The sequence below is a fragment of the Rhinoraja longicauda genome, chromosome 9 (assembly GCF_053455715.1).
Source record: "Rhinoraja longicauda isolate Sanriku21f chromosome 9, sRhiLon1.1, whole genome shotgun sequence".
Classification (NCBI taxonomy): Eukaryota; Metazoa; Chordata; class Chondrichthyes; order Rajiformes; family Arhynchobatidae; genus Rhinoraja; species Rhinoraja longicauda.
Window position 1 is genome coordinate 7,304,234 of NC_135961.1, and position 26,135 is coordinate 7,330,368.

At 41.1% G+C, this 26,135-nt stretch overlaps 1 protein-coding gene and 1 pseudogene across 8 annotated transcripts in view; both read left to right on the forward strand.

The window, feature by feature from the left end:
- The window catches only part of usp34 (ubiquitin specific peptidase 34), a 204,494-nt gene that overhangs the window by 160,497 nt on the left and 17,862 nt on the right, over positions 1-26,135 (forward strand). For 7 of the 8 annotated variants that reach the window (XR_013547613.1, XM_078404725.1, XM_078404726.1 and 4 more), the window contains 9 exons: positions 318-952; positions 9,242-9,399; positions 12,890-12,968; positions 14,348-14,474; positions 15,068-15,175; positions 16,914-17,018; positions 17,130-17,254; positions 18,403-18,526; positions 24,775-24,854. Coding sequence is in view for 7 of the 8 variants with exons in the window: in XM_078404725.1 (XP_078260851.1) it covers positions 318-952; positions 9,242-9,399; positions 12,890-12,968; positions 14,348-14,474; positions 15,068-15,175; positions 16,914-17,018; positions 17,130-17,254; positions 18,403-18,526; positions 24,775-24,854 (1,541 nt within the window). In the remaining variant the exon portion in view is untranslated. The remainder of the gene's footprint in view (positions 1-317; positions 953-9,241; positions 9,400-12,889; positions 12,969-14,347; positions 14,475-15,067; positions 15,176-16,913; positions 17,019-17,129; positions 17,255-18,402; positions 18,527-24,774; positions 24,855-26,135) is intronic. The other variant, XM_078404728.1, reaches the window with a different exon arrangement.
- Positions 11,413-12,807, forward strand: LOC144596857 (small ribosomal subunit protein uS15m pseudogene; annotated as a pseudogene).

Here is a 26,135-nt window from a genome sequence, read left to right on the forward strand (position 1 = left end):
AGAAAGCTCAACAAGTCAACCAACAGTAGTGGAATGTGCAATATGGTTAATATATCAGAACGTTGATCTTTCACCTGATGCTGCTTGATGTATTGTTTACTCCCAGCATTTTTTGTTTTATTTTATTAATATGTCGGCTTTAACATTTTTTTAAGGATTATAATCCTGTTCTCTCGGGTACAATACTCAAATAAAATACTGATAGCATGCATGACCTGTTTATCCTAAACTATGATTTCAGAACATTGAATTTTGAATTTTAAGTGAACAAGAACATTGATCCATTAAATTGATTATAACTTTATTTATTCCTACAGCTGCTGCTTACCTTTTGGTTTCGCTCATTCCAAGTAACTCGTTTCGTCAGATGTTCCGATCTACACGTTCTTTACATAATCCAACGCGTGATTTGCCTCTTAGTCCAGACACAACTGTTGTTCTTCATCAGGTGTACAATATTCTCCTTGGTCTACTTTCAAGAGCCAAGCTATATGTTGATGCTGCCGTCCATGGCACTACAAAATTAGTTCCTTATTTCAGCTTCATGACCTATTGTTTAGTCTCAAAGACTGAGAAGTTGATGTTCTCTAGCTATTTTATGGACCTGTGGAATCTCTTTCAGCCCAAGTTGTCCGAACCTGCTATTGCAACAAATCACAATAAGCAGGCATTGCTCATTTTCTGGTATAATGTGTGTGTGGACTGCCCAGAAAATGTGCGCTTCATTGTACAGAATCCTGTAGTGACAAAAAACATTGCTTTTAATTACATCTTGGCTGATCATGATGATCAAGATGTTGTTCTTTTTAACCGTGGGATGCTGCCTGCATATTATGGGATTTTGCGTCTGTGCTGTGAACAATCCCCTGTTTTCACACGGCAACTAGCTTCTCATCAGAATATTCAGTGGGCTTTCAAAAATCTTACACCGCATGCAAGCCAGTATCCAGGGGTAAGTGTTGCTATTGATTTAACTTTTCTTTTTGCCAAATTGTACTTTGATGCTTATTGGTGAGCTAAATTAGTTAATATGTAAGTGTTACATAAACTAATCTGCTGGAAGGGCATTTGGAACAGCCAAAATTTCTGAACATCAAATCTTGATCTTTGCTAGTAAATGTGACCTTTGGTTTTTAAGTTAGTCACTTACTTTTGAAGGCTAAGTGCCAATATTTAGATCATTATACCTTCATATAAATAACTTTCCAGCTATTTTACAATTCAAAAGTGTAGCGCAAAAGGAAAAAATGTGTGCTTTTACAAAAGAAGGTCTTTATGCAACAAAATACCAAGTGCTGGAGTAACTCAGCGGATCAGGCAGCATCTGTGGAGGGAATGGACCAGTGACTTTTCAGGTCAAGACCCTTCTGCAGCCCATCCATTCCCTCCATATATGTATTGGAACAGTCAAGTCCAATGGTGATAAAGGTCTGGATCAGGATTTCAGCAATATACTAGACCAAGTGGACCCGTTGGGTCCAAACCTCTCCTGCATTGGTGCAGCACCCCCTCCTCCCCTTCACCCCTCCCCCATCCCATTCACGCTTTTCGACCCCTGACCCCCTCCCCCATTCCCTCCCCCCAACCCCCCATCCCCTTCACCCCTCCCCCTCCATGGACATAGGCCCTTCAACCAACTTGCCTGCGTTTGGCAAATATCCCTCTAAACCCACCCTATCTATGCACCTGTCCAAATATTTTTTTTAATATTGTGATCGTACCTGCCTCATCTATCTCCTCCAGCAGCTCGTTCCATTTATCTATCATTCTTTGTGTAAAAAAGTTATTAGTTTTAGATGCAGGAAAAATGTTCCCAATGTTGGGGGAGTCCAGAACCAGGGGCCACAGTCTAAGAATAAAGGGGAGGCCATTTAAAACTGAGGTGAGAAAAAACTTGTTCACCCAGAGAGTTGTGAATTTGTGGAATTCTCTGCCACAGAAGACAGTGGAGGCCAACTCACTGGATGAATTTAGAAGAGAGTTAGCTAGGGGCTAATGGAATCAAGGGATATGGGGAGAAGGGAGGCACAGGATTGTGGATGATCAGCCATGATCACAATGAATGGCGGTGCTGGCTCGAAGGGCCAAATGGCCTCCTCCAGCACCTATTTTCTATGTTTCTATTTTCTTGTTAAAAATTGTCCCAGTTTTTTAGTTATTCGTGTTGATTCTTTCTGGTACGATAGTAACCGCAGATAGTGAGTTTGTGATGATAGTTTTGGTTCCATTATTCTTAAACACGCCAAATAATAAGCTGTACTTATTGTGTAGAAAAGCAAACCTTTGGTTGCTAGATATTAGTATACGGATGTGAACAGAACAGAATTCCATGGCGTACACTGTTTATCAGACCTTTATGTAGCACCAAGACTTTTGGAAAATGTGTAAATGCTCGATCATATACATGTGTTTGCATATTCCCACTGGAATTTATTTCTATTTGTGATTAATTTAAAGTTATTGACTCACGGATTCATTGGAAGCACTCTTGACTCATACTTTTTTTCATTTTCAGTCAGGTCATCCTTTACTTTTTTCAAATGTACCATGGCCACATAAAAAAATTAGGTTCATTAGTTTGAGATTTTGTTGGAGAGAGCATTTGTTTGAAAGTGAATTTCTACAGAAAAGATAAGCTGATAAATATAAAAGCTGAGTAAGTAGTTTAGTTTAGTTTATTGTCATGTATACTGAGGAACAGTGAAAGGCTTTTTTTTTGCATGCTATCCAGTCAGCGGAAAGACTATACATGACTACAATAAGGCATTTTGGCCTTCATCAGTCAGAGTATTGTATAGAAGTTGGGAGGTCATGTTGCAGTTGGTGAGACCGCATTTAGAATATTGTGTTCAGTTCTGGGCACCATGTTATAGGAAAGATGTCAAGCTTGAAAGGGTTCAGAAAAGATTTATGAGGATGTTGCCAGGACTAGAGGGTGTGAGCTATAGGGAGAGGTTGAGTAGGCTGGAACTCTATTCCTTGAAGCGCAGGAGGATGAGGGGTGATCTTATAGAGGTGTACAAAATCATGAGAGGAATAGATTGGGTAGATGCATAGACTCTCATCTCCAGATTAGAGGAATCGAGGACCACAGGACATCGGTTTAAGGTGAAGGGGAAAAGATTTAATAGGAATCTGAGGGGTGACTTTTTCACACAAAGGGTGGTGGGTGTATGGAACAAACTGCCAGAGGAGGTACTTGAGGCTGGGACTATCCCATCATTTAAGAAACAGTTAGACAGATACATGGATAGGACAGGTTTGGAGGGATATGAGCCAAGCGCAGGCAAGTGAGACTAGTGTAGCTGGGACATTGGTGGTCGGTGTGGGCAAGTTGGGCCGAAAGGCCTGTTTCCACACTGTATCACTTTATAACTCTATGACTAAGGCCACCCGCAGTGTACAGATACAGGATAAAGGGAATAACGTCCAGATAAAGTCCAGAAAAATCCAATTAAAGGTAGTCTCAGGGTCTCCAATGAGGTAGATGGTAGCTCAGGACTGTTCAATCGCTCAAGCTAGTTGGTGATAAGATGGTTAATTTGCCTGACAGTTGGGAAGAAGCTGTCCCTAAATTTGGAGGTGTGCGTTTTCACACTTCTCTACCTCTTGCCTGATAGGAGAGGGGAAAAGGAGGAGGAGTGAGAAAAGGGTGAGACTCATTCTTGATTATGCTGGTGGACTTGCTGAGGCAACATGAAGTGTAGATGGAGTCAATGGAAAGGAGGTTGGCTTGTGTGATGGTCTGGGCTCCATCCACAATTGTATATCAAGCTTACTGTAGGAAAAATCATCCAAAAAAAGATGACGTTGAAGATTGGCGACATTTTACATGAGGCTCCTTTTATAGAAGTTATAACAGCTTTTTTTGATTGCTGCTTCTTACAATCGAAGTGTTCCAGCGTTGAGAACGCTTAGTTCTAGTGCTGAAAGCCTCGTGTCCATCATCACTATTTCAAACTCTAGCAGCTGATAGTACAGGCAAAGAATGGAAATGTGGTGGTCGTTGGAGGCTCCTAGGGATAGGGATTTCATCATTCCCTCTCCAGCATGCCTTTAGCCAATGTTCAATCACTCAAGCTTAGAACAAAGGTCTAAGATTCCGTGGAAGCTGACTGACATCTGAAGTCTCCTACATAGTCGACTGACATCCACAACAAACCTACCGACTCCCACAGTTATCTGGGCTACACTTCCTCCCTCCCTATCTCTTATAAAGACGATATCCCCTCCTCTCAATTTTTTCGTCTCCACCGTATCTGCCCCCAATGATGAGGTTTTCCATCCTGAGATGTCCTTGTTCTTTAGTAAACGTGGTTTTGCCCCTGCTGTCATAGATGGATCCCTCACAGAAATTCTGCTCTTGCTCCTTCTCGCCCCAGACGGAACAGGGGTCGAGTTCTCCAGGTCCTCACCTTCCACTAGCCTCTGCATCCAACACATCACTCTCCGACATTTCTTTATCAATAGAGCTCTTGTAGAGATAATCAGCAGCAACAAGGTCCTTTGCTCCATATCACCATCAACCTAAAGGCCCTGTCCCAGTTTGGCGTTTTTTAAGGCGACTGCCGGCGACTGTCATAGTCGTAGCAGGTCGCCGAAAAACCAGTGACTGGACCCGCCCCTATGACAATGTCTATGACAAGCTACAACAACCTATCACCTAGTCGACGTCAAGCTACGGCAACCAGCGACCCAATCTTCGCAAGTAGAATCTCCACCTATGACCGCACCTACGACAGCCTACCACCACATAGGCGACAACCTACGACAACCGAAGTCAACCTACGTCCACCCGCGACCAACTACGGCAAGCTATGACCCTGAAGACTGAAGACAACTGAAGACAATTCACGTTTCACCCAGTTTCCCTATAAAAGGGGGTGTATGGTAGGGTTTCCAATCATTCTGCATCGTGACTATTTGAAAGTGATGCCATGAGAAACTACTCTGAAATACAATAACTTCATACATCAATTTTCCATCAAAATGTCAAGAATTTCCTTTAGAAACATAGAAACATAGAAAATAGGTGCAGGAGTAGGCCATTCGGCCCTTCGAGCCTGCACCGCCATTCAATATGATCATGGCTGATCATCCAGCTCAGTAACCTGTACATGCCTTCTCTCCATACCCCCTGATCCCTTTAGCAAAAAGGGCCAAATCTAACTCCCTCTTAAATATAGCCAATGAACTGGCCTCAACTACCTTCTGTGGCAGAGAATTCCACAGACTCACCACTCTGTGTGAAGAAATGTTTTCTCATCTCGGTCCTAAAAGACTTCCCCCTTTATTGATATACAAACAATTTTTTTTTAAAGGTTGATAAGAACATACAACAGTGCATATAAAAAGGTCGGGCAGCATCTCGGGAGAGAAGGAATGGGTGATGTTTCGGGTCGAGACCCTTCTTCAGACTGAAACGTTACTCCAGCATTTTGTGAATAAATCGATTTGTACCAGCATCTGCAGTTATTTTCTTATACTATATATATCGTACATATAAAAATATTGTAATAAACTTCAATAAATTTCAATAAACTTCAAACTTTAAAATTCAAACTTTAAAATTCAAACTTTAAACAGAATACTAGTGCAAAAACACACAAAACCTAATATCATTTATGTACATATTACACTGATGGATAATCAGATCAAGTCCACACTTGGCATTCGCCACAGTCAGCACCAGCGACAACCTTACGACAACCTACTTCACCAGGCGACAACCTACGACAGCGCCCTCGTCAGGAGACGTCAAGCTACGCTCATTGGCGTCAAACCAACAGTCGCCGAAAATTTTCACGCCTTCACAAAATCCAGCGACCACCAGAAAAACGCTACGACTCTTTGGAGATGACTCACGACCGTGCCGGCGACCGTGCGGCAACAGCCTAGTCGCCCGTAGTCGCCTAAAAAATCGCAAAACTGGGACAGGGCCTTTACTTGGTCCGTTCACACTGATGCAGTGATCAAGAACGCGCATCAGCGTATTTAAGTTAGGATGTCCACAAGGATTTTCTCGAACTTCTACATATGCACTTCCAAAGGTATTCTGACGGGATGCATCTTAGTCTGGTAGGGCAGCTCTTCTGCTCTTGGCTACCTGAATCTACAGAGAGTGGTTAACACAGCCCATCACCGGCTCATCACCTCCTTCTGTCCATCTTCGTGGTGCGCTCATCAGAAAGGCTGGCATTATCATCATGGATGCACGTCACCCTTGGTCATTCCTTTTTCACTCTGGGAGAAAATCCAGGAGCTTAAAGGCCTGAAAGTCCAGACTTAAGAACAGCTTCTTCCCCACTGCTATCTGACTGCTTAACTGATTACCTCTTTCACGTCCCACTCACAGTCAAGAGTGTTTTATTGTCATATGTCCAGAAACGAAAAGATGAAATTCTTGCTTGCAGCAGTTGCTTGAGTTGCTGCCACGTACCATTATTCCTACCCCAAGCTCACTCAGTTGTTCCTTTCTTGTATTATAATATTCTTTGCACTACTCTGATTTTGAATTCAATCTAACACCATTGTATTATCTTGCACTCGTATTTATTGTTACATTTGTGAGTGTATTTACTTTGTGAGCTTCATAGAAAATAGGTGCAGGAGGAGGCCATTTGGCCCTTTGAGCCAGCACCGACATTCATTGTGATCATGGCTGATCATCCACAATCAGTAACCTGTACCCAACTTCTCCCCATATCCCTTGATTCCACTAGCCCCCAGAGCTCTACCTAACTCTCTCTTAAATTCATCCAGTGATTTGGCCTCCACTGCCCTCTGTGGCAGAGAATTCCACAAATGCACAACTCTCTGGGTGAAAAGGTTCCTTCTCACCTCAGTTTTAAATGGCCTCCACTTTATTCTAAGACTGTGGCCCCTGGTTCTGGACTCGCCCAACATTGGGAACATTTTTCCTGTATCTAGCTTGTTCAGTCCTTTTATAATTTTATATGTTTCTATAAGATCCCCTCTCATCCTTCTAAACCAGTTAATACAAGCCTAGTCTTTTCAATCTTTCCTCATATGACAGTCCCGCCATCCCAGGGATCAACCTTGTTGAACCCACGCTGCACTGCCTCAATTACAAGGATGTCCTTCCTCAAATTAGGAGACCATAACTGTACACAATACTCCAGATGTGGTCTTATCAGGGCCCTATACAACTGCAGAAGAACCTCTTTACTCCTATACTGAAATCCACTTGTTATGAAGGCCAACATGCCATTAGCTTTCTTCACTGCCTGCTGTACCTGCATGCCAACTTTCAGTGACTGGTGTACAAGGACACCCAGGTCTCGCTGCACTTCCCCCTTACCTAACCTGACACCATTGAGATAATAATCTGCCTCCTTGTTTTTGCCGCCAAAGTGGATAACCTCACATTTATCTATATTATTCTGCATCTGCCACGCATCTGCCCACTCACTCAACCTGTCCAGGTCACCCTGCAACCTCCTAACATCCTCTTCGCAGTTCACACTGCCACCCAACTTTGTGTCATCTGCAAACTTGCTCGTGTTACTTCTAATTCCTTCATCCAAATCATTGATATATATGGTAAACAGTTGCGGCCTCAACACCGAGCCTTGCGGCACTCCACTCTCCACTGCCTGCCATTCTGAAAAGGACCCGTTTACTCCTACTCTTTGCTTCCTGTCTGCCAACCAATTCTCTATCCATGTCAACACCCTACCCCCAATACCATGTGCTCTAATTTTGCTCATCAGTCTCCCGTGTGGGACCGTATCAAAGGCTTTCTGAAAGTCTAGATACACTACATCCACTGGCTCCCCTTTATCCATTTTACTTGTCACATCCTCAAAAAATTCCTGAAGATTAGTCAAGCATGATTTCCCTTTCATAAATCTATGCTGACTTGGACTTATCCTTTTACTGCTATCCAAATGCACCGTTAATATCTCTTTAATAATTGACTCCAGCATCTTCCCCACCACCGATGTCAGGCTAACTGGTCTGTAATTGCCCGTTTTCTCTCTCGTTCCTTTCTTGAAAAGTGGGATAATATTAGCTATCCCCCAATCCACAGGAACTGATCCTGAATCTATTGAACATTGGAAAATGATCACCAATGCGTCCACTATTTCTAGAGCCACCTCCCTGAGTACCCTGGGATGCAGACCATCAGGCCCTGGGGATTTATCAACCTTCAGTCCCATCAGTCTACCCAATACTATTTCTCGCCTAATGCAAATTTCTTTCAGTTCCTCTATCCCCCTAGATCCTCTGTCCTCTAGTACATCTGGGAGATTGTTTGTGTCTTCCTTAGTGAAGACAGATCCGAAGTACCTGTTCAACTCTTCTGCCATTTCCTTGTTACCCATAATAATTTCACCCGTGTCTTCCTTCAAGGGGCCCACATTTGACTTTGCTACTCTTTTTCTCTTAACATATCTAAAGAAGCTTTTACTGTCCTTTATATTCTTGGCCAGCTTCCCCTCGTAATTCATCTTTTCAGCCCGTATTGCCCGTTTTGTTACCTTCTGTTCTCCTTTGAAAGTTTCCCAATCCTCTGGCTTCCGGCTACTCTTTGCTGTGTTATACATCTTTTCTTTTAGTTTTATTCCATCCCTAACTTCCCTTGTCAGCCACGGTTGCCTCCTACTCCCCTTAGAATCTTTCTTTCGCTTTGGAATGAAATGATCCTGCGTCTTCCGGATTATGCCCAGAAATTCCTGCCATTGCTGTTCCACTGTCATTCCTGCTGGGATCCCTTTCCAGTCGACCTTGGCCAGCTCCTTTCTCATGCCTTCATGTGAACAAGGAATGTCATTGCACCCTGGTGTATATGACAATAAACACAATCTAGGGCGGCACGGTGGCGCGGTTAATAGAGCTGCTGAGGATATGCTCAATTCAGAGACCCGGGATTGATCCTGAACTCGGGTGCACTCTGATTGGAGAGTGCACGTTCTTTCTGTGACCGCGACATCCCTAGGACATGCAGGTTCATAAGTTAATTGGCCTCTGAAACTTGCCCCTAGTGTGTCGGGAGTAGATGTGAAAATGGGATAATGTAGAACTAGTGTGAAAGGTGATCAATGATCGGCATGGACTAAAAGACCTGTTTCCATGCTGTGTGTTTAAACTAATTAGTAATATCAACACATGGCTGATCATTGAAATGTTAAAACAAAATGTTGAGCTATTTATAAATAATTTTTATTGTTAAAAATGCCCCACTGCTGTACTAATTTTTTCTTTGTTTGTTACACAGGCTGTTGAAGAACTATTTAATCTTATGCAGCTTTTTGTAGCTCAGAGACCAGATATGAGAGAAGAGGAACTGGAAGACATAAAGCAATTCAAGAAAACCACCATTAGCTGCTATTTGCGATGTCTGGATGGGCGTTCATGCTGGACTACCCTTATTAGGTAGTGAAAGCATTTCAGTATATCCCATATGATGGGTTTCAATTTGAAAAATATTTGATAATAAGCATAATTTTGTGTTGATTCTGGTGGATCTCTATAAGGTTGATAAGATCTGGGAATAATGGATTGAAAGCAAAGTTGAAAATTTGAGGAAAAAATATTGCAATTAATTTCTTCAGGAAAACAAGCACTTAATCTTGTATATTCTGCATATTTTTAAGTGAGCTTTATTTTTATGTAGCTGTTTCCGCAAACATTCGTCCAATGATTGGGTACTGAAGCCAAAACTATAATCCAGGGACTTGGTGAATGTGGTAACCAATTGTAAAGCTGAAACCCTCTTCTGTTCTGATGAGTAGCTGTTGGAACAAGAAAAGCTTAAAAAATCATTATGGGCACAGAATGGAAATCAATCCTTCTGTCCTAGTTCATCCAGAAAGCCCCAGAAATTCAGCTAGATTTGTGAACATTTGCTTCTTAATCCAACATCCGTTTGATTTTAATAATGCGGATGAATGTGGTGACATCAAACCTGAATTTCCATTGCACCATTTTGTGCTCCAAACCTCTAGCAATAAAGTCCAATAAATATTACCCTCCAACTGGCTGGTAAAAGGGACAAGTTTCTACATTTTCTAACCCGTAGCAAGATTTCACAATACCCTCACATTTATTTGTGTAAAAATGTAAAGTGATTGTTGTTGTTTTTTCCAAAGTGAATACAGTGTGTGGTATTCACTTTGGAAAAAACATTGACAATCACTTTACATTTTTAAACAAATAAATGTGAGGGTATTGTGAAATCTTGCTACGGTTTATAAAATGTAAACGGTTTATAAAAAGTAAAGAGACTAGAGAAATCTCCGGAAGACATTCACATGGCAATCGGTCCCTCTGAGAAACTCCCACCAGGTTCCGACCAACCGTGGATAACCTGGCGCAGTCTCAACAGACTGCGGACAGGCATGGGGAGGAGCAAATCGAACATGCTGAAGTGGGGATGTACTGAAGATGCGGCAGACTGCGAGTGTGGATGGGGCCTCCAGACTATGGAACATCTCCTGAGCTGTGACATGCTGCACGACACATGCACTGTAAAGAATCTTGCAGAGGCCAACGACGTGGCACTAAAATTTGCTCGCTATTGGCAAACAGTTGTGTGATGACACAAATAAATAAATTCCAAAGTGAATGGGATTTTTTATGTTATACTCCATGTACTATTCTTAACCACTTAATTAATCTGTCTTTGTCACTTGCCATGTCCCCATCTTTGCAAATGCATTTTGCTACAAACTAATGAAACTGCTCTACACTTAATTAGACATAAGAGAGAGGCATTCAAGAGAGAGCTGGATAGAGCTCTTAAGGATAGCAGAGTCAGGGGGTATGGGGAGAAGGCAGGAACGGGGTACTGATTGAGAATGATCAGCCATGATCACATTGAATGGCGGTGCTGGCTCGAAGGGCTGAATGGCCTCCTCCTGCACCTATTGTCTATTGTCTATTGTCTATCTAATTTCTCCCAAAGGCTACAATATTCTATTTCAATCACTCCTGGAAGTAAAACTTTCTGTACTTTCCATATTAAAACAATAATTCTCTTTACCCCACCCTTGAATATTTGTTCCAATTTTAAATTGTTGTCATGTCATCAGGTAATCAGTCAAAGCAGATACTTCATATTGTCTTGATCAAGGCCTTTTTGTTTAAATAACTTCAAACCTGAGCCCATTTGACAATATTTGGAGAAAAACACAGGTTTGGTATCTCTTGTGTGGATTCAAATTCATGACCTCGCCCGATTGAAGATTCCGCCACACTCACTAAGTGCAGCCGAGATTTAAAAACATTCTATTAAGCAATGCATAATATTCTGTGTTTTGCAATAGAAATTCCAAATCCATTGTACCCACTGATCGCAATTTCATCATTAATCTAAAATCATACATGTTTATGAATTTTTTTTAAATCTTCAGTCTATTCATTTGTAACGAATTTATACCATTTAAAATGATCAGCTTTGATTTATGGATTCAAAGAGATCGCCAGTCATCGGTGTATGCTGCGGTGTCTCGGAGGACACCAGTATTTCCCAGCCAGTTGGATGATCTGACCCTAACCATGTTGAAGAAAGACTACAGAGATGTGGCAATAGTGAGCAAGTCTGTTGACGTGTTGTCTCGAATGCTATCACTGGAAATGGCAAGGCATAGAGAGAAGCTGCAACTGGACACCAGCCTTCTGCGGAGGAGTCCCAGTGACATTGGATCCACAGAAGTCCAAGTTGCCATCTTAACAGCAAACATTCGGAATTACCACGAACACCTGCAGCTCCACAGAAAGGATAAGACCAACAAACGTTATATGCTGCTGGCAACCGACAGGCGTAAGAAGCTGCTCAAATACCTCTTACGGTCACACTACAAGGCCTTTGAGAATGTCTGCACACAGTCGGGTATTCAATATACCTTTCCCTCTGAGTATTACAGGAAGATGACACAGCAATGGGCTGCCGAGAAGGCTTTGTGCGTAAAGGTTTTCCATGGTTAGGAAAATCCGTGCTGCTGAATGACAGAGGCGCAAGGCAGCGGGTGAAGAGAGGGAACAGTCGGTCAGTAAGGAATTGAATTAAGAAGGTCACAGAAGCAAGAGAATTTAAGGAAATATGGGCTGCGTGCAGTTGCAGGCTTCCAGGAGGCCGTGGCCCCCGCGTGGCCAAACTCAAGAGCCAGACTGGCAAATCACGGCTTCAGGGAGAGCCCGCCGAGCCGGTCCCCACTCATTGGACCTGACAGAATACTGGCCTGGAAGGGGGAGCCCTCTGTGTCGACCCCTGCATGTCCCCCAAAGACCAGACACCAGTGATGACAACAACGGGTGAGGAGCGAGGAGAGGAGGGTAAATGGGGTCTAGCCTCTCATGGTTGGCTGCGGGAGGCACCCCCAAAGGTGGACGGACGAGGAAAGAGACATGACATCCAAGGAAAAAGATGGCTGGAGGCCCGTAACAGCTTGGGACTTGCCTAGAACAGGTACCGCTCATAAGAACTGGAGCGTGGACTTTGAAAATGGCGCCAAAACACAGCACCTCTAGCATGTGGGCTTAGTAGACAACCCCCGACGCTTGCTAATCGAGGGTCGGGGGTATGGCAATACTCTACTGGACTGTTTGTAAGAAAAATAATTTCACTGTGTGAGCACTTTGCACATGTGATAATAAAGGCACCATTGAACCATTAACAGTGAGGGAAGAGGATCATGGCTATGCTATTTATATCTGTAATTGTGAGATTTTATTAGAAGTTAATATTGCAACATATATAGTCATCCTGACAAAAAAAATTAAGCCATTAGTGATGATATTCATGTGTACAAATGGCATTAACCATTTATGGTGTCCTTATTTTATTAATGCCTTATTTTATTAATAATTAGGCCTTATTTATTATTTTATTAATAGGCCTTATTTCATCATTTTCTTATTACAGTGCCTTCCGAATCCTCTTGGAGATAGATGAAGATAGGTTGCTGGTTGTTTTCAATCGGGGTCTGATTCTGATGACTGAGGTATATTCAATTAGTTCTCCATTATTCTTTGCTGTGCACTCTCATGCTCATAATTTTCCTTGGGATTTTCATCCCTCAGACCTTCAGTGTGCCACAGACTGTGGCTCGCCTGAGAAACCAATAGTTAGATGCAATTAAATACTTGATTCTTTCTTTACCAAACATAAATTTCTCTTTAAAATCTCAAAACAAAGCAGCTATGTTGTGCTAATTTCACCTTAAGTATTTTTCCATGAATTACAATCTCTTAATGTGTTGAGAAACATGAATAACATCATGTTGTTAATATAACTTTTCAGTTTAACTATGATAAATTTGTCATAAATAAGTTTGAAGTTGTGATAAAATGTATTCAAATTACATTAATTAGAGAGTAAATAAGACTGAGATTTCAGGGCATAACAGATCTTAGAATAATACAAATTCGTTGAATAGTAAGTCATGGTGAACAAAGATTTTGGCTCATCGGTATGCCACAGGAAAAGGATTCTTAGTCTTACTCTATCTATGACTCGGAATTTTCTACCTATGTCATGGGACAATCCAAACTCAGCCAATTCAGTCTTTCATAATAACTATTGCAATATCTTGGTGAATCTACTCTGCATCCTCTCCAGCACAATCATATTCTTCTTCTAGTGCTGCAGCCAGAACTGTACTTCATACTCCTGGTGCGACTAACCATCGTTTAATGAAGTTTTAACATTACATGCCTACTCTTTTATTCTATGCCATAGCTGATGAAAGCAAACATCCTATATGCCTTCATCACCACTTTTTCTGTCTGAGTCTTCATCACCACTTTTTCTGTCTGACCTGCCAAAAGTCTGTAGACACATCCTAAGGAGCATCTATTCTTCGATACTACCTAGGACCCCTCCAAAGACTTTATACATACAAAGCACTCGCAGTCACATCCCAAGTTATTAATGTACATTGCAAACATCAAAGGTCACAGCGGCATTGTACAGATCTTTAATGTTTTAAAGGGATAATAGTGTAGGTGGTAAAGGATTAAAGTACAAATTGGAAGGAGGTATGAAGGAATGAGCAGAATGAAAGAATAAATTCTGAAAATGGCAAATACACAAACTAGAATTGTTCATATCGGAAATCTTTGAGCTTGTTGCAAATGCTTTGTATTCATTTGGAAGGTTAGATGTTGTTCGTGGGCTTATGGTGGTGAGCTTTGCTGAAACTATGGAGGAGTTGAATATAGAATTAAAGTGACAGGCAACTGAACTTCAGAGTCATGCTCACAGACACAAGCACCACTTTTTTTGTACAATTTTGTCTCTTTATTGGATTAAGATGGCTTTAATTATTTTTAAAACAAGAAATTCTTGAAATTATAGTTATAAATTTAATCTTTCTTTCAGTCTTTTAATACTTTGCACATGATGTACCACGAGGCCACTGCTTGCCATGTAACTGGAGACTTAGTGGAACTTCTCTCTATTTTCCTGTCTGTTTTGAAATCTACTCGTCCATATCTGCAACGGAAAGGTTTGTTAAATTCTGGGATGTTATAGGGAAAGTTATTGATCTTCTCTGGTAGGCTTCAACGAGCATCACAGTGGGATGAACAGTAAACATTCTCATGCAGTCTTTGGTTTTGTTTATTTTTTGAATTAAATAACTTTTTATTTGGCATTTGCCTTATTTTTAATATTTACTTTACATTTGTGGGAGGACTAGTAGGGTGAAATCGCAGGATATCTAATTTAAAATTGATCCTTCAAGAATGAAGCATGTCAATTCTAATTACAAAAAAATTCTACAATCATGTTAACTTTTCGCATTTATGATATTTGCAAGATAATGTACATCAGGCAACATAAAAATTAAATATTGTTTTGCACTAGTTTGCATCTTTAAAACAGACCCATGAGTACATAAATATGTAAGCATGCATACTTTTTGTTTTAAAATGTATTTACTATAGTTTTGATAGTATAATTTATTTACTACAGATGTTTAGCGTTGCCTTAAATTGTTTTCAATACATGCGTATTATTAAAACTTTATTTGCAATTAAGCATTAAATTAAATTAAGCATTTTCCGCTTCAGATTCATTGTTTTCACCTTGCATTTACAGATGTTAAACAAGCCCTGATCCAGTGGCAGGAAAGAATCGAATTTGCTCACAAGCTTCTCACACTATTGAATTCCTATAGCCCTCCAGAACTTCGAAATGCCTGTATAGGTAATAGGAACTTTAGGTTGTACTTCTGCTGCTACTAAACAAGTCAGCACTGAAATTATTGATTTATCAGGATGGGCCAGTTTCATGTGTAAAGTAAATCTTGTGTGTTATCTGTTTGATTGGCAGAGTAGTTCTTGGAAATAGTTTTGTGATGTGGTATTTAAATTCAGCACAAATTGGTTCGCATTTTCCTCTCCCTGGTGACTAAAAGAATCCTGCATATGAAAGAGCTTTGCCAATTTCAACCAAATTTTTATTGCATATCATAAATTTGTCCTATGTAACGTTCTGATGCAAGTTTTTTTTAAAATAAGGGAAGTGGGGGGGATGCCGGGTGGAGCTTGAAACATGGTGCTTTATCCATTATTTTAGAAGAATGTGCTGCTTTTTTAAAAAGAGTTTAAACAAAAAGGGCTTTAGTTTCATTTCAGGGAAAGAAATGAGCCTGAAAAAAGGGTCCCAACCTGAAACTTCACCAATGCAAGTTCTGCAGAGATGTTGCCTGACACACTGGGTTATTCCAGCAGTCTGTGTCTTTTTTGTAAAACAGCATCTGCAGTCCTTGTTTTTAAAAAAAAAAGCTTTATTTGATATCTTAAAAAGGAAGAATTCCAACCTGGTGTTAACACATATGAACTCGCATGTGAACTATGTTCATTCATGCCACTTATTGCAGGTTGTGTAGTGCATTTTTGCATCAAATGCATTCAATTTTCATTTTTAATTGCTCTAAGGAGCAAGGAAAAGAAAAAAATCTGAAATGTGATTTAGGTGGATTATTGGATTACAGAAATACAAGTATTAGCTGAAGAACTATGCACAATTCCATTCTTTAAGTTCCTCACTTGCAAAATAATTAGTGAATCTGTCCAATGTTCCCACTGCATTAGTGCCAACATGTTGCAGGTGAGTCCATCTGAGTTCTCACTCAAAGCCTGGCAGAAGGCCTCAGTAGTATCAGTGTGGATTGACAAACTCTTTTGACATTTGCATGTATTGATATATCGGGCATGATCAATTGTTTAGAAGGAATAGGACAAAATATCAATTTAAATATTTTTGTGCAATGGTATACTTTTTAAAACTTTTTCCATTGTATGTAATGAAGAGCTTCAGGAACTTATGATATGACACCTGCTCTCCATTTTCCAATGGATTGTCCACCATGTTAATACAAATGGCAAAGCAGATGTAAGGTAACTAGGGCAAGGCACTGATTGCGAATGTCAAAACTGTTTTTACTTAAGATTAGCTAACCATAACAAAGGATACACAATTATGTTGTAATATATCACTTGAGGTTTAAAAAAAAAGACCATTTTAACAAAAAAGGTATTTTCATTTTCAGTCGTGAAAGAGATTCAGAGTAGCCTGAATGTTTCTTTTTCAGTCAGCATGTGGTAAAAAAACACCTTGTGTAATAAAGTTATGATTTCTAGAAATATGAACACAAATCTGTTTTAGCTGCTCACCTCTTACTATTAGATACAATAGAATTACAATATGTGTCTCTGAAATTAAAACCAGAAATCTTGCACAATCTAAACGCGGCATCTGTGTGTACTATCACATAATTTATAACTGCATACTGCGGCAGTGTCAGATCAATTTATTCCAGAAATTATATTTAGAATTTTAAAAATAAGACAGTGTAAAGATCAACCCCAGGGTCTTTTTTGTTTAAATGTATAAAATGTTCTTTTCCTGTCATGTTAACAAAATTGTCATTGCTTTCTAGATGTTTTAAAAGAGCTTGTTCTCCTCAGTCCTCACGATTTCCTTCATACTTTGGTACCATTCCTTCAGCACAATCATTGTACTTATCACCATAGTAATATACCAAGTAAGTGCCATCGTCAAGCAATTAATCAGCTAGAAGTAAAATTATGTATTCATTATTGTCTTTGGCGTTGAAAATAATGCGTCACTTCCAATTTTTTTGAATTTGTTTTAGTGTCTTTGGGCCCGTATTTTCCCTGTCGTGAGAACATAAAGTTAATGGGCGGAAAGAATAATATCCGTCCTCCTCGTCCAGAACTCAACATGTGCCTCTTACCCACAATGGTGGAAGCTAGCAAGGTATGTTAAGGCTCCATGGAAAAGTTCTAATTAGGCAAGGCTTACACATGTACTTACTTTTCCTTAAAGGCAAAGTTAAGAAATAAACAATTTTGTTGTGCTTTTGTTGTTGAATTTCATGCCACCATTTAAAAAAGATACCTGATCATCATCAGCAGGGTGAGAATCAGACCAAAGATGTTGCATTATTACGGGCTTGAATAATCATGGGGAGAAGGTCCACCTGAAATAGTTGCATATGCATCTTTATGATTGCTACTACAAATGTTAGCTTGAGCTTAGTTAATGGGTTTGCTTCTCTCCAAAACATTGTGGCATTTAGAATATCACAAACTCAGCAGGGGTCCTGGCATGGCAAGTTTGTTCAGAAACACCAAATGTTCCCCCTTCAGCATAATTTAAACCTAAATCTGTTTTCTGGATTTATGTGGTGAAACCTGACATTTCTTTCAATCTGCAAAACCCTTTTGATCTCCCATATTGCAGATGAGTAAAGGATCAATAATATGGCTGTTGTGCAAATTAAGGTGTACTAAAATAGTTTATGTACTAGCCAAAATTGTAGCTATTAACATACTTTTTTATTCATATTATTTTGCTCTTAAAATTAATGTATACATTTAAATCATGTTTCCAATGGAACACCGTTGTTTTTGCATCTCACAAACATTGCCAAAGTAGGAAATTCCCCACAAAAACATTTCATTCTCACTCCACTGTGATACATGGATTTGAATGTAAAATATACAGGCACTCCCCAACTTACGTAATAGGTGACTTCGGTAACCTCGCAATTACATAAGCATTCTTCAAGCCCACTGATGCCCCTGTGGTCTCCACTTCGGAGCTCCCCCGTGGGGTCCGCATTGCAGCTCCCCCTTGGGCTCTGCCTCGGAGCTCCCCTGTGGTGTCCATTTTGAAGAGAAAATCTACGCATGCGCAGTCGCACTTGCGACTCTGACGTGCAACATCTAACTTGGGCTCGGGTCCACAGGACATAACCCTTATGTAAGTTGGGAAGCGTTTGTATTGATATCTACTTTTTTGAATGTATGTTAAAATTTTGATCATCTAACTGATGAAAGCATCTGGTGAAAATTTTGTAAAGATCTTCTTGTTTCTTCTAACTATGCTAGTTTGTTTTGCAGGGAAAAGATGACATTTATGACCGTGTGCTTGTGGATTATTTCCTTTCATACCATCAGTTCATCCATCTCCTGTGTCGAGTAGCAGTGAATTGTGAAAAATTTACAGAAACCCTGGTGAAATTAAGTATGGACTAACCTCATTTTTTTAACTGATTAATTATTTGTACTTTGGTGTGTGTTCTTTATTTTATTTTAGTTTTTGACAAATAATTAAGATAAATATTAATTTAAATTTTTTTTTTAAGATCTGATTGTCAGCAGTGTTTAACAACAGTTTAAAGGACTTTGACAATGGTTCAAAGGCTATCAGGGCAAACCAAACAGGATTCAGCACCTAAGATCTACTCAACACATGTGCCTGACTCTGTTGGATGTCTCTGGAATATTATGGGTCATCTCCAAATCTGGAACAGTTTTGTGCAGCAGAAATCTTGGGGTCAATAGACAATAGACAATAGGTGCAGGAGTAGGCCATTCAGCCCTTCGAGCCAGCACCGCCATTCAATGCGATCATGGCTGATCACTCTCAATCAGCACCCCGTTCCTGCCTTCTCCCCATACCCCCTCACTCCGCTATCCTTAAGAGCTCTATCCAGCTCTCTCTTGAAAGCATCCAACGAACTGGCCTCCACTGCCTTCTGAGGCAGAGAATTCCACACCTTCACCACTCTCTGACTGAAAAAGTTCTTCCTCATCTCCGTTCTAAATGGCCTACCCCTTATTCTTAAACTGTGGCCCCTTGTTCTGGACTCCCCCAACATTGGGAACATGTTTCCTGCCTCTAATGTGTCCAATCCCCTAATTATCTTATATGTTTCAATAAGATCCCCCCTCATCCTTCTAAATTCCAGTGTATACAAGCCCAATCGCTCCAGCCTTTCAACATACGACAGTCCTGCCATTCCGGGAATTAACCTAGTGAACCTACGCTGCACGCCCTCCATAGCAAGAATATCCTTCCTCAAATTTGGAGACCAAAACTGCACACAGTACTCCAGGTGCGGTCTCACCAGGGCCCGGTACAACTGTAGAAGGACCTCTTTGCTCCTATACTCAACTCCTCTTGTTACGAAGGCCAAGTCCATAACTCCCTGAAAGTTGCAACACAATTAGATAGAGTGTTAAAGACGGCATATGGTATGCTTGCCTTCATTGGTTGGGTCATTGAGTATAAGAGCCAGGAAGTCATGATGAAGTTTTATAGGACTTTGGTTAGGCTGCATTTGGAGTATTGCATGCAGTTCTGGTCACCCATTGCAGGGAGGATATGGAGGCTGTGGAAAGGGTTGCATCGGAGGTTTATCAGAATGATGCCTGGATTAGGGAGTATTAGCTACAGGGAGAGTTTGGACAGATTTAGATTGTTTTCTTTGGAACACTCCAGGAGATCTGATAGTAGTGTATAAAATTATGAGAAGCATAGATAGGGCAGGCAGTCAGAATCTTTTTTTGAAGGATGGAAATATCAAATACGAGAAGGCATAGCTTTGAGGTGAAAGGGCCAAAATTTAAAGGGGAAGTGTCAGGCAAGTTTTTTGTTCAACACAGGGTGGTGAATGCCTGGAATGCGTTGCCAGGGGCGATGGTAGAGGCAAATACCATAGTGCCATTTAAGACATTTTTGGATAGGCACATGGATATACAGTAAATGGAGGGATATGGATTATGTGCAGGCTGATAGGAGTTGGTCTTGGCATCGTGTCCCGCACAGATATTGTCAGCTTGCTTTTGTGCTGTACTGTTCTATGTAGGACAGGCAACCTGGCAAGCAAGATTGTGTCGTAGGTGGAACCTAGGACTAACTTTGAATAGACTTTTGTGATGCAGAATAGTTTTGCTTTGTAAATTTCAATCTTGACGCTCAGTAGCATTATTTCAAATCCCAGAATGTTTATGTGCAATTACAGGCACAGTTCCTTCAAGAAATTCATAATAGGTTGAACATGTCTAGTCCCTTCAGCTTTGAAAATAAATCATTGAGATGAAAACAACATAGATTCTGGTGAAAAATGAGAATTTTGAGCAAAAAGGTAGGTTTTAAGATAAATGAAGAGAGGTTGTAGACACAGAAGAACTTAGGGAAGGCATTTAAATGAGAAACCAGGAGAGTTTATTAAATAAATAATAGTGGATAAGTATGGTAGAAGTAGAAGACATACTGAATCCTAACTAGAAACTTGAATTTCCTGTCCCAGAGGTAACTTAATCTTTTGAAAGATACATGATTTAGCTTTTTCTCACCCTTTGTTTCTCAATTGTTGCTTCTTCTCCTTTTCATTTTTGAGAATCTACACCGTTGGTACATTTGTTGTGGGGGAGGATTCCTGAAAAAGCATCGAGAGATCAGGAATGTGGTTGTGGGAGCCTTGCTTGGGTATATTCCTGGTAATTGCAATCCTGCACATGCTTTGTGTGGTGGTTAGAAAGTGGCTGCTGCGTGTTCTTCTGTAAAGAGACAGATGGAGTTTAGTGGGATGTTAATTGTGCCTTTGCTCAGAGAAGTTTATGAAAGACTATAACACCTTCAAAGGGCTTGAAAATACATCAAGGAAAGAAAGGGTGCTTGAGGGAGGGAAAACAGGGGCCTCGCATTGATAAGTACTTTCTGAGAAGTCAATCAAGTCAGTCGAATGAAGTCCAGCGACTGGAGTCTCACCAAAGTTCGCAGGGCATCAGCCCCCCTGATGAAGGAAATTCAAGCACAGTTATGCAGGCAGAGGAAGACATGGAGCCCATCCAGCCAAGAAAACCAGCAATGGAGAAAAAGATCAGCGGAAGAAAACCCCGCGTGAAATGGCCTGGAGCCTCAGAGAAGAAAGAATGGGAGACCATAAATGCAGACCTGACCAGTATCCTACCGTAAGGGGTACCGTCGAAAGAGAGCATGACAAGATGGGGGACAACATCTATGGCTATGGAGCAGAATGATATGGAGTAAGGGAGAAAAAGGAAAAGGCACCAGCTTTGGAAAGCAAGTCCAGACGGCAAAAGGAGATGGAATGCCTAATCCGGGAGAGAAGGCAGCTCAAGAAGCAGTGGAGGAAGGCTTCTGATAGTGAGAAGGAGAGCATCAACATTCTCCAGGGAAACATCAAAAAGCCGTTTAGCAACCCTGAGACGAGCAGAATACCTGCGGAAATCACGAAAAAAGAAAGAACGAACGAGATCACGCTTCTTCAAGGACCCCTATAAGTTCGTAAAATCACTTTTTATCAAAGTAAAGGGAGGAAGCCTGAAAACATCAAGGCAGGAGCTGGACGAGCATCTGGAATGCATGCAGATGACAAGAGACACCTGAAGACAGCTATTCCATCGGACATTCCACCAATTGAAGAACCAGAGCACCAGATGGACATTAGTCCTCCAAAGTGGAGGGAGGTGGAACAGACAGTAAAGCGGGTAAGAGCATCTTCAGCCCCAGGGCCAAATGGGGTTCCGTATCAACTCTACAAGTGTGCTCCTGATGTTCTTCGCTTCCTGTGGAGGCTAATGAGAGTGGCTTGGGAGAAGAGAATTATACCCAAAGCATGGCGCAGGGCAGGTGGAGTCCTGATTCCGAAAGAGAAGGAATCCACAGATATCAGCCAATTCCGCCCTATCAGTCTCCTCAATGTAGAGGGTAAAATCTTCTTCAGCATCATAGCTCAGAGGATGACCAGCTATTTAGAGAGAAACAACCTTGTGGATACAACTGTCCAAAAAGCAGGCATCCCAGGGTTCTCTGGATGTCTCAAACATACAGCATGATTTGGCACCAAATCCAGACTGCAAGAAAAGAGAAGAGAGATCTGCATGTCATTTTCCTTGACCTTGCCAATGCGTTCGGAACTGTCCCTCACAGTTTCCTCTGGGCATCCTTTGACTTCTTCAGGATACCAGAGACTATCGCAAGCCTTATCAAGGCTTATTTTCAAGATCCAATGGCAATGGAAGTCATCATAAGGGCCTCCAAGTGGGTAGTGGGTGGCGAGCGGCTGAAGTCTGGAGTCCGTCTACCACCCATCAGGGCCTACATGGATGACATGACAACCATAACAGCAACAGCACCTTGCACCAGGCGTCTTTTAGGGAAGCTTCAAGAGAACATCACTGGGGTCAGAATGAAATCCAAGCCATCCAAATCAAGAAGCATTTCTATAATCAAAGGCAAACTGACAGATCAAAGGTTCTTCATTGATCAAGAACCTATCCCAACTGTGTCAGAGAAGCCAATCAAAAGTCTGGGGAGATGGTATGACTCTAAATTGATGGACACTGATCAGGCAAACGAGCTTAGGCAAGAAATCAGCAAAGGTCTGGTGAACATCGACCGATCCATGCTGCCTGGAAAGCTGAAAATCTGGTGCCTGCAGTTTGGGTTACTACCTCGCCTTAAGTGGCCACTAACCATGTATGACATCACCCTCACAAGAGTCGAGAAGATGGAAAGAACAATCAGCTCTTTTGTGAGAAAGTGGTTAGGTGTTCCTCGATGCCTGAGCAGCGTAGGCTTGTACGGTCTGGGGCTACTCCAGCTGCCTCTCTCTAGCCTCACAGAGGAGTTCAAGTGCACTAAAGTCAGACTAGAGATGACCCTGGCTGAATCGAGGGACACTGTCATCCAACCCTGGCAACAGGAAAGAAGTGGATGGCTAAGAATGCGACACAGCAGGCAAAATCTGCTCTCCACTAAGGCGACATGGTAGGGCAAGTCCAGCACGGAAGAAGTGGCTTGGGGCTTGGCGGAAAGTGACCTTGCTGGAACAAGGCATCCTCACTGGAGCGCCGGAAGTTGGTCGCGGCCGAAGTTCGCCGACAGGAGGAGTCGAGTAGGTGTGCCAGGGCTGTGTCGCAGGCTTATCAGGGCCAGTGGATGAGATGGGAGAGTGTGGAAAAGCGGAAGATCAGCTGGAAGGACATGTGGGAGATGGAGGCGAGCAGGATAAGTTTCCTCATTCGGGCAACCGATGATGTCCTTCCTAGCCCAACAAATCTCAGCCAATGGTAGGGCGAAGATCCATCATGCCCCCTGTGTTCAACACCAGCCACGCTTAAGCACATCCTCCCTGGGTGTAAAGTGAGACTCTCCCAAGGACGGTACACCTGGAGACATAATCAAGTGCTCAAATGCCTGGCAGCGACTCTGGAAAGCAGGAGAACAGTCAACAATGCCCTGCCGCCCAGAACAACCAACCCAGTTATGCCAATTGCCTTTGTTCGGGAGGGGGAACAAAGGCAACAGAAACATTATGACTCCTGGGGTCAATGTGATAAATGTATGATAGTTTGGTTAATAAGGATTCTAAATGTTTCGTGTATTTTGTGTTTTTTATGACTGTTGGCAAATTAATTTCCCTCCTGGGATAAATAAAGCTATGTCGTAAATAGACTTGGAGACATAATAAGTGATGAAGAAGAAACAAATAAATTGAACAAATTGCATGGAAGACATATAAATTATATTTTTGTTGCCCTTAACTTCTTTATGATAGAGGGATATGGACTATATGATATGGACTACCATATCGGAATGAGCAATCAGCTGAAGTTGTAGACACAGATAAGACATTTGGACAGATATATGGATAGGAAGGGTTTAGAGAGCTATGGGCCAAACGCAGGCAAATGGAACTAGCCCAGAATGTCAACTAGCTCAGCATGGACATGGTGGGCTGAAAGGCCTGTTTTGGGCTGCATAGCTCGATGACTATAACTAAACTAAAATATGTCTCTAAATGTTCATTTTTCAATCAACATGTATATTTTAATTACTGAAATTGTAGGAGTTAGAAGTAATTTATTAATTTATTTGGATCCATTTAAAATTCAATTTCATTACTTGTTCTACATTTTAATATATACTACTCCAAGTGGACTCTCCTGCATTGGTGCAGCACCCTCTCCTCCCCTCCCCCCCTTCCCATCCCTCTCTCCCCCTTCTCCCCCCACTCCACCCCCCTCAACCCCCCATATCCTCCCTCCCTCCCTCCTTGCCCCCTCCCTAGGAGATAGATTTAAACTTTAAAATGTGAATAACTTTAAAAATCTAACACCGATTTCAATGAAACGTCTTCCATCAGCACCAAAGGGATGATGGTGAGGAAGGTGGGCCTAAAAGTGTACCGTTTTGGCTGTAGTTCAGGAACAAACAAATGAGAGTTTTAGTATATAGATTATAACTATAGCTTTTAATAAATCAATTATTAAAACATTTTGTGAACAAAATTAAAATAAGGAATTACAGACTATTGCATTTGAATATACAATTTGATTTGTGATTGTACACAATGTTGCTAAAATGAGCGGGGCTACATTGTGCATAATTTAATTATTGTTGAAGTTATTATTTTGTCCTCCTTCAGTGATTATGCTGTTTGTTTTGTTCTTATACAGGTGTCCTGATAGCATATGAAGGTTTACCTCTACATTTAGCTTTATTCCCTAAACTGTGGACGGAGATTTGCCAATCTCAGGTATTTTAAGTTTTGATTATTGTACCTTTTTTCTAAATTATGGATAGACCTTCTGTTCATGTTTGAGAATATCATCCTTAAGTTTACAGCTTATGTACTTTAAAAAAACTATCATTTTTAAAAAAAATTCTGAGAGTCTTCTGACAAAGTTGGCAATTTATTGGCATCACTGATTTGCATTTTCATGTTTATCCAGTTAAATTATTTACTGGAAACCTGTTATTTGTGGATTGCAAATGAAAATCATGACGCTGCAAATGCTATAAATCTGAAATAAAAACTGGAAATGACAATGTTGGAAGCGCTCAGCAGATCTGAAATGTTATCCGCATTCCTCTTTCCATGGATGTTCCCAGACCCGTTGAGTGTTTCCAACATTTTCTGTTTTATTTTATACTACTGGATTGTAGATCTTTTCACATCCATGAGATTGATATTCAGATCACAAGGTATTTGATAATGGAAGAGAATGTGGTAGGAGAGGATAAATCAGGATGCCATGTTTATTCTGAAGCTATGGAATCCCTATTGAGGATCACGGCATTTCAGATCTGGGAGACAATTTTCCACGTGTTTTGGCTGTGAGCACTTGATCGGTTTGTTCTATCAGTGATTTGAATGAGGGGATCAAGTATGATGCATCCCAGTGTGCTAATGATACAAATCAGGCCATGAGGAGAACAAAGGCTTCAAACAGGTACGGTCAATGGGCAAGGATATGGCAGATGAATTGGAAAAGTGCGTGGTCATCTATTTTTTTAAATGGTTAGAGATTGGAAGGTGTTATTATTCAGAGTGACCAGGGTATTCTTGCTCAATGGCTTGTGTACATGAGCATGCATATTCTGCAAGCATTTAGTAAGTCAAACAGTACTTTGCACAAATATTTAAGTACAACTGCCAAGACTTTTTGCTCCAATTATTGGTGAGATATTGAACATTTCATAGGGATCTGGTCTCCCCACTTCAGGAGGGATTTTCCTGGAGAAAATGATTACCAAATTGATTCCTGAGATATGGATATTGTATGCGAATAGATTAAAAGACTGGAAGATTGAAAGATGATCTTATTGAAATATCAAAAATGCCTGCCAGCTTGACATGGTAAACAGTGGGATAATGTTTTACTGAGCTGGGGTTTCAGGAACCAGGGGTCAAACTCAAGATAGGAAGCGAGCCACTCAGAACAATGCAAATATTTCTTCACTCAGTGGACCGTGAATCTGTGGAACTGTGTACCCAAGAGAGTTGTAGAGACCCAGTCAACAAAAAAAAGTTCAA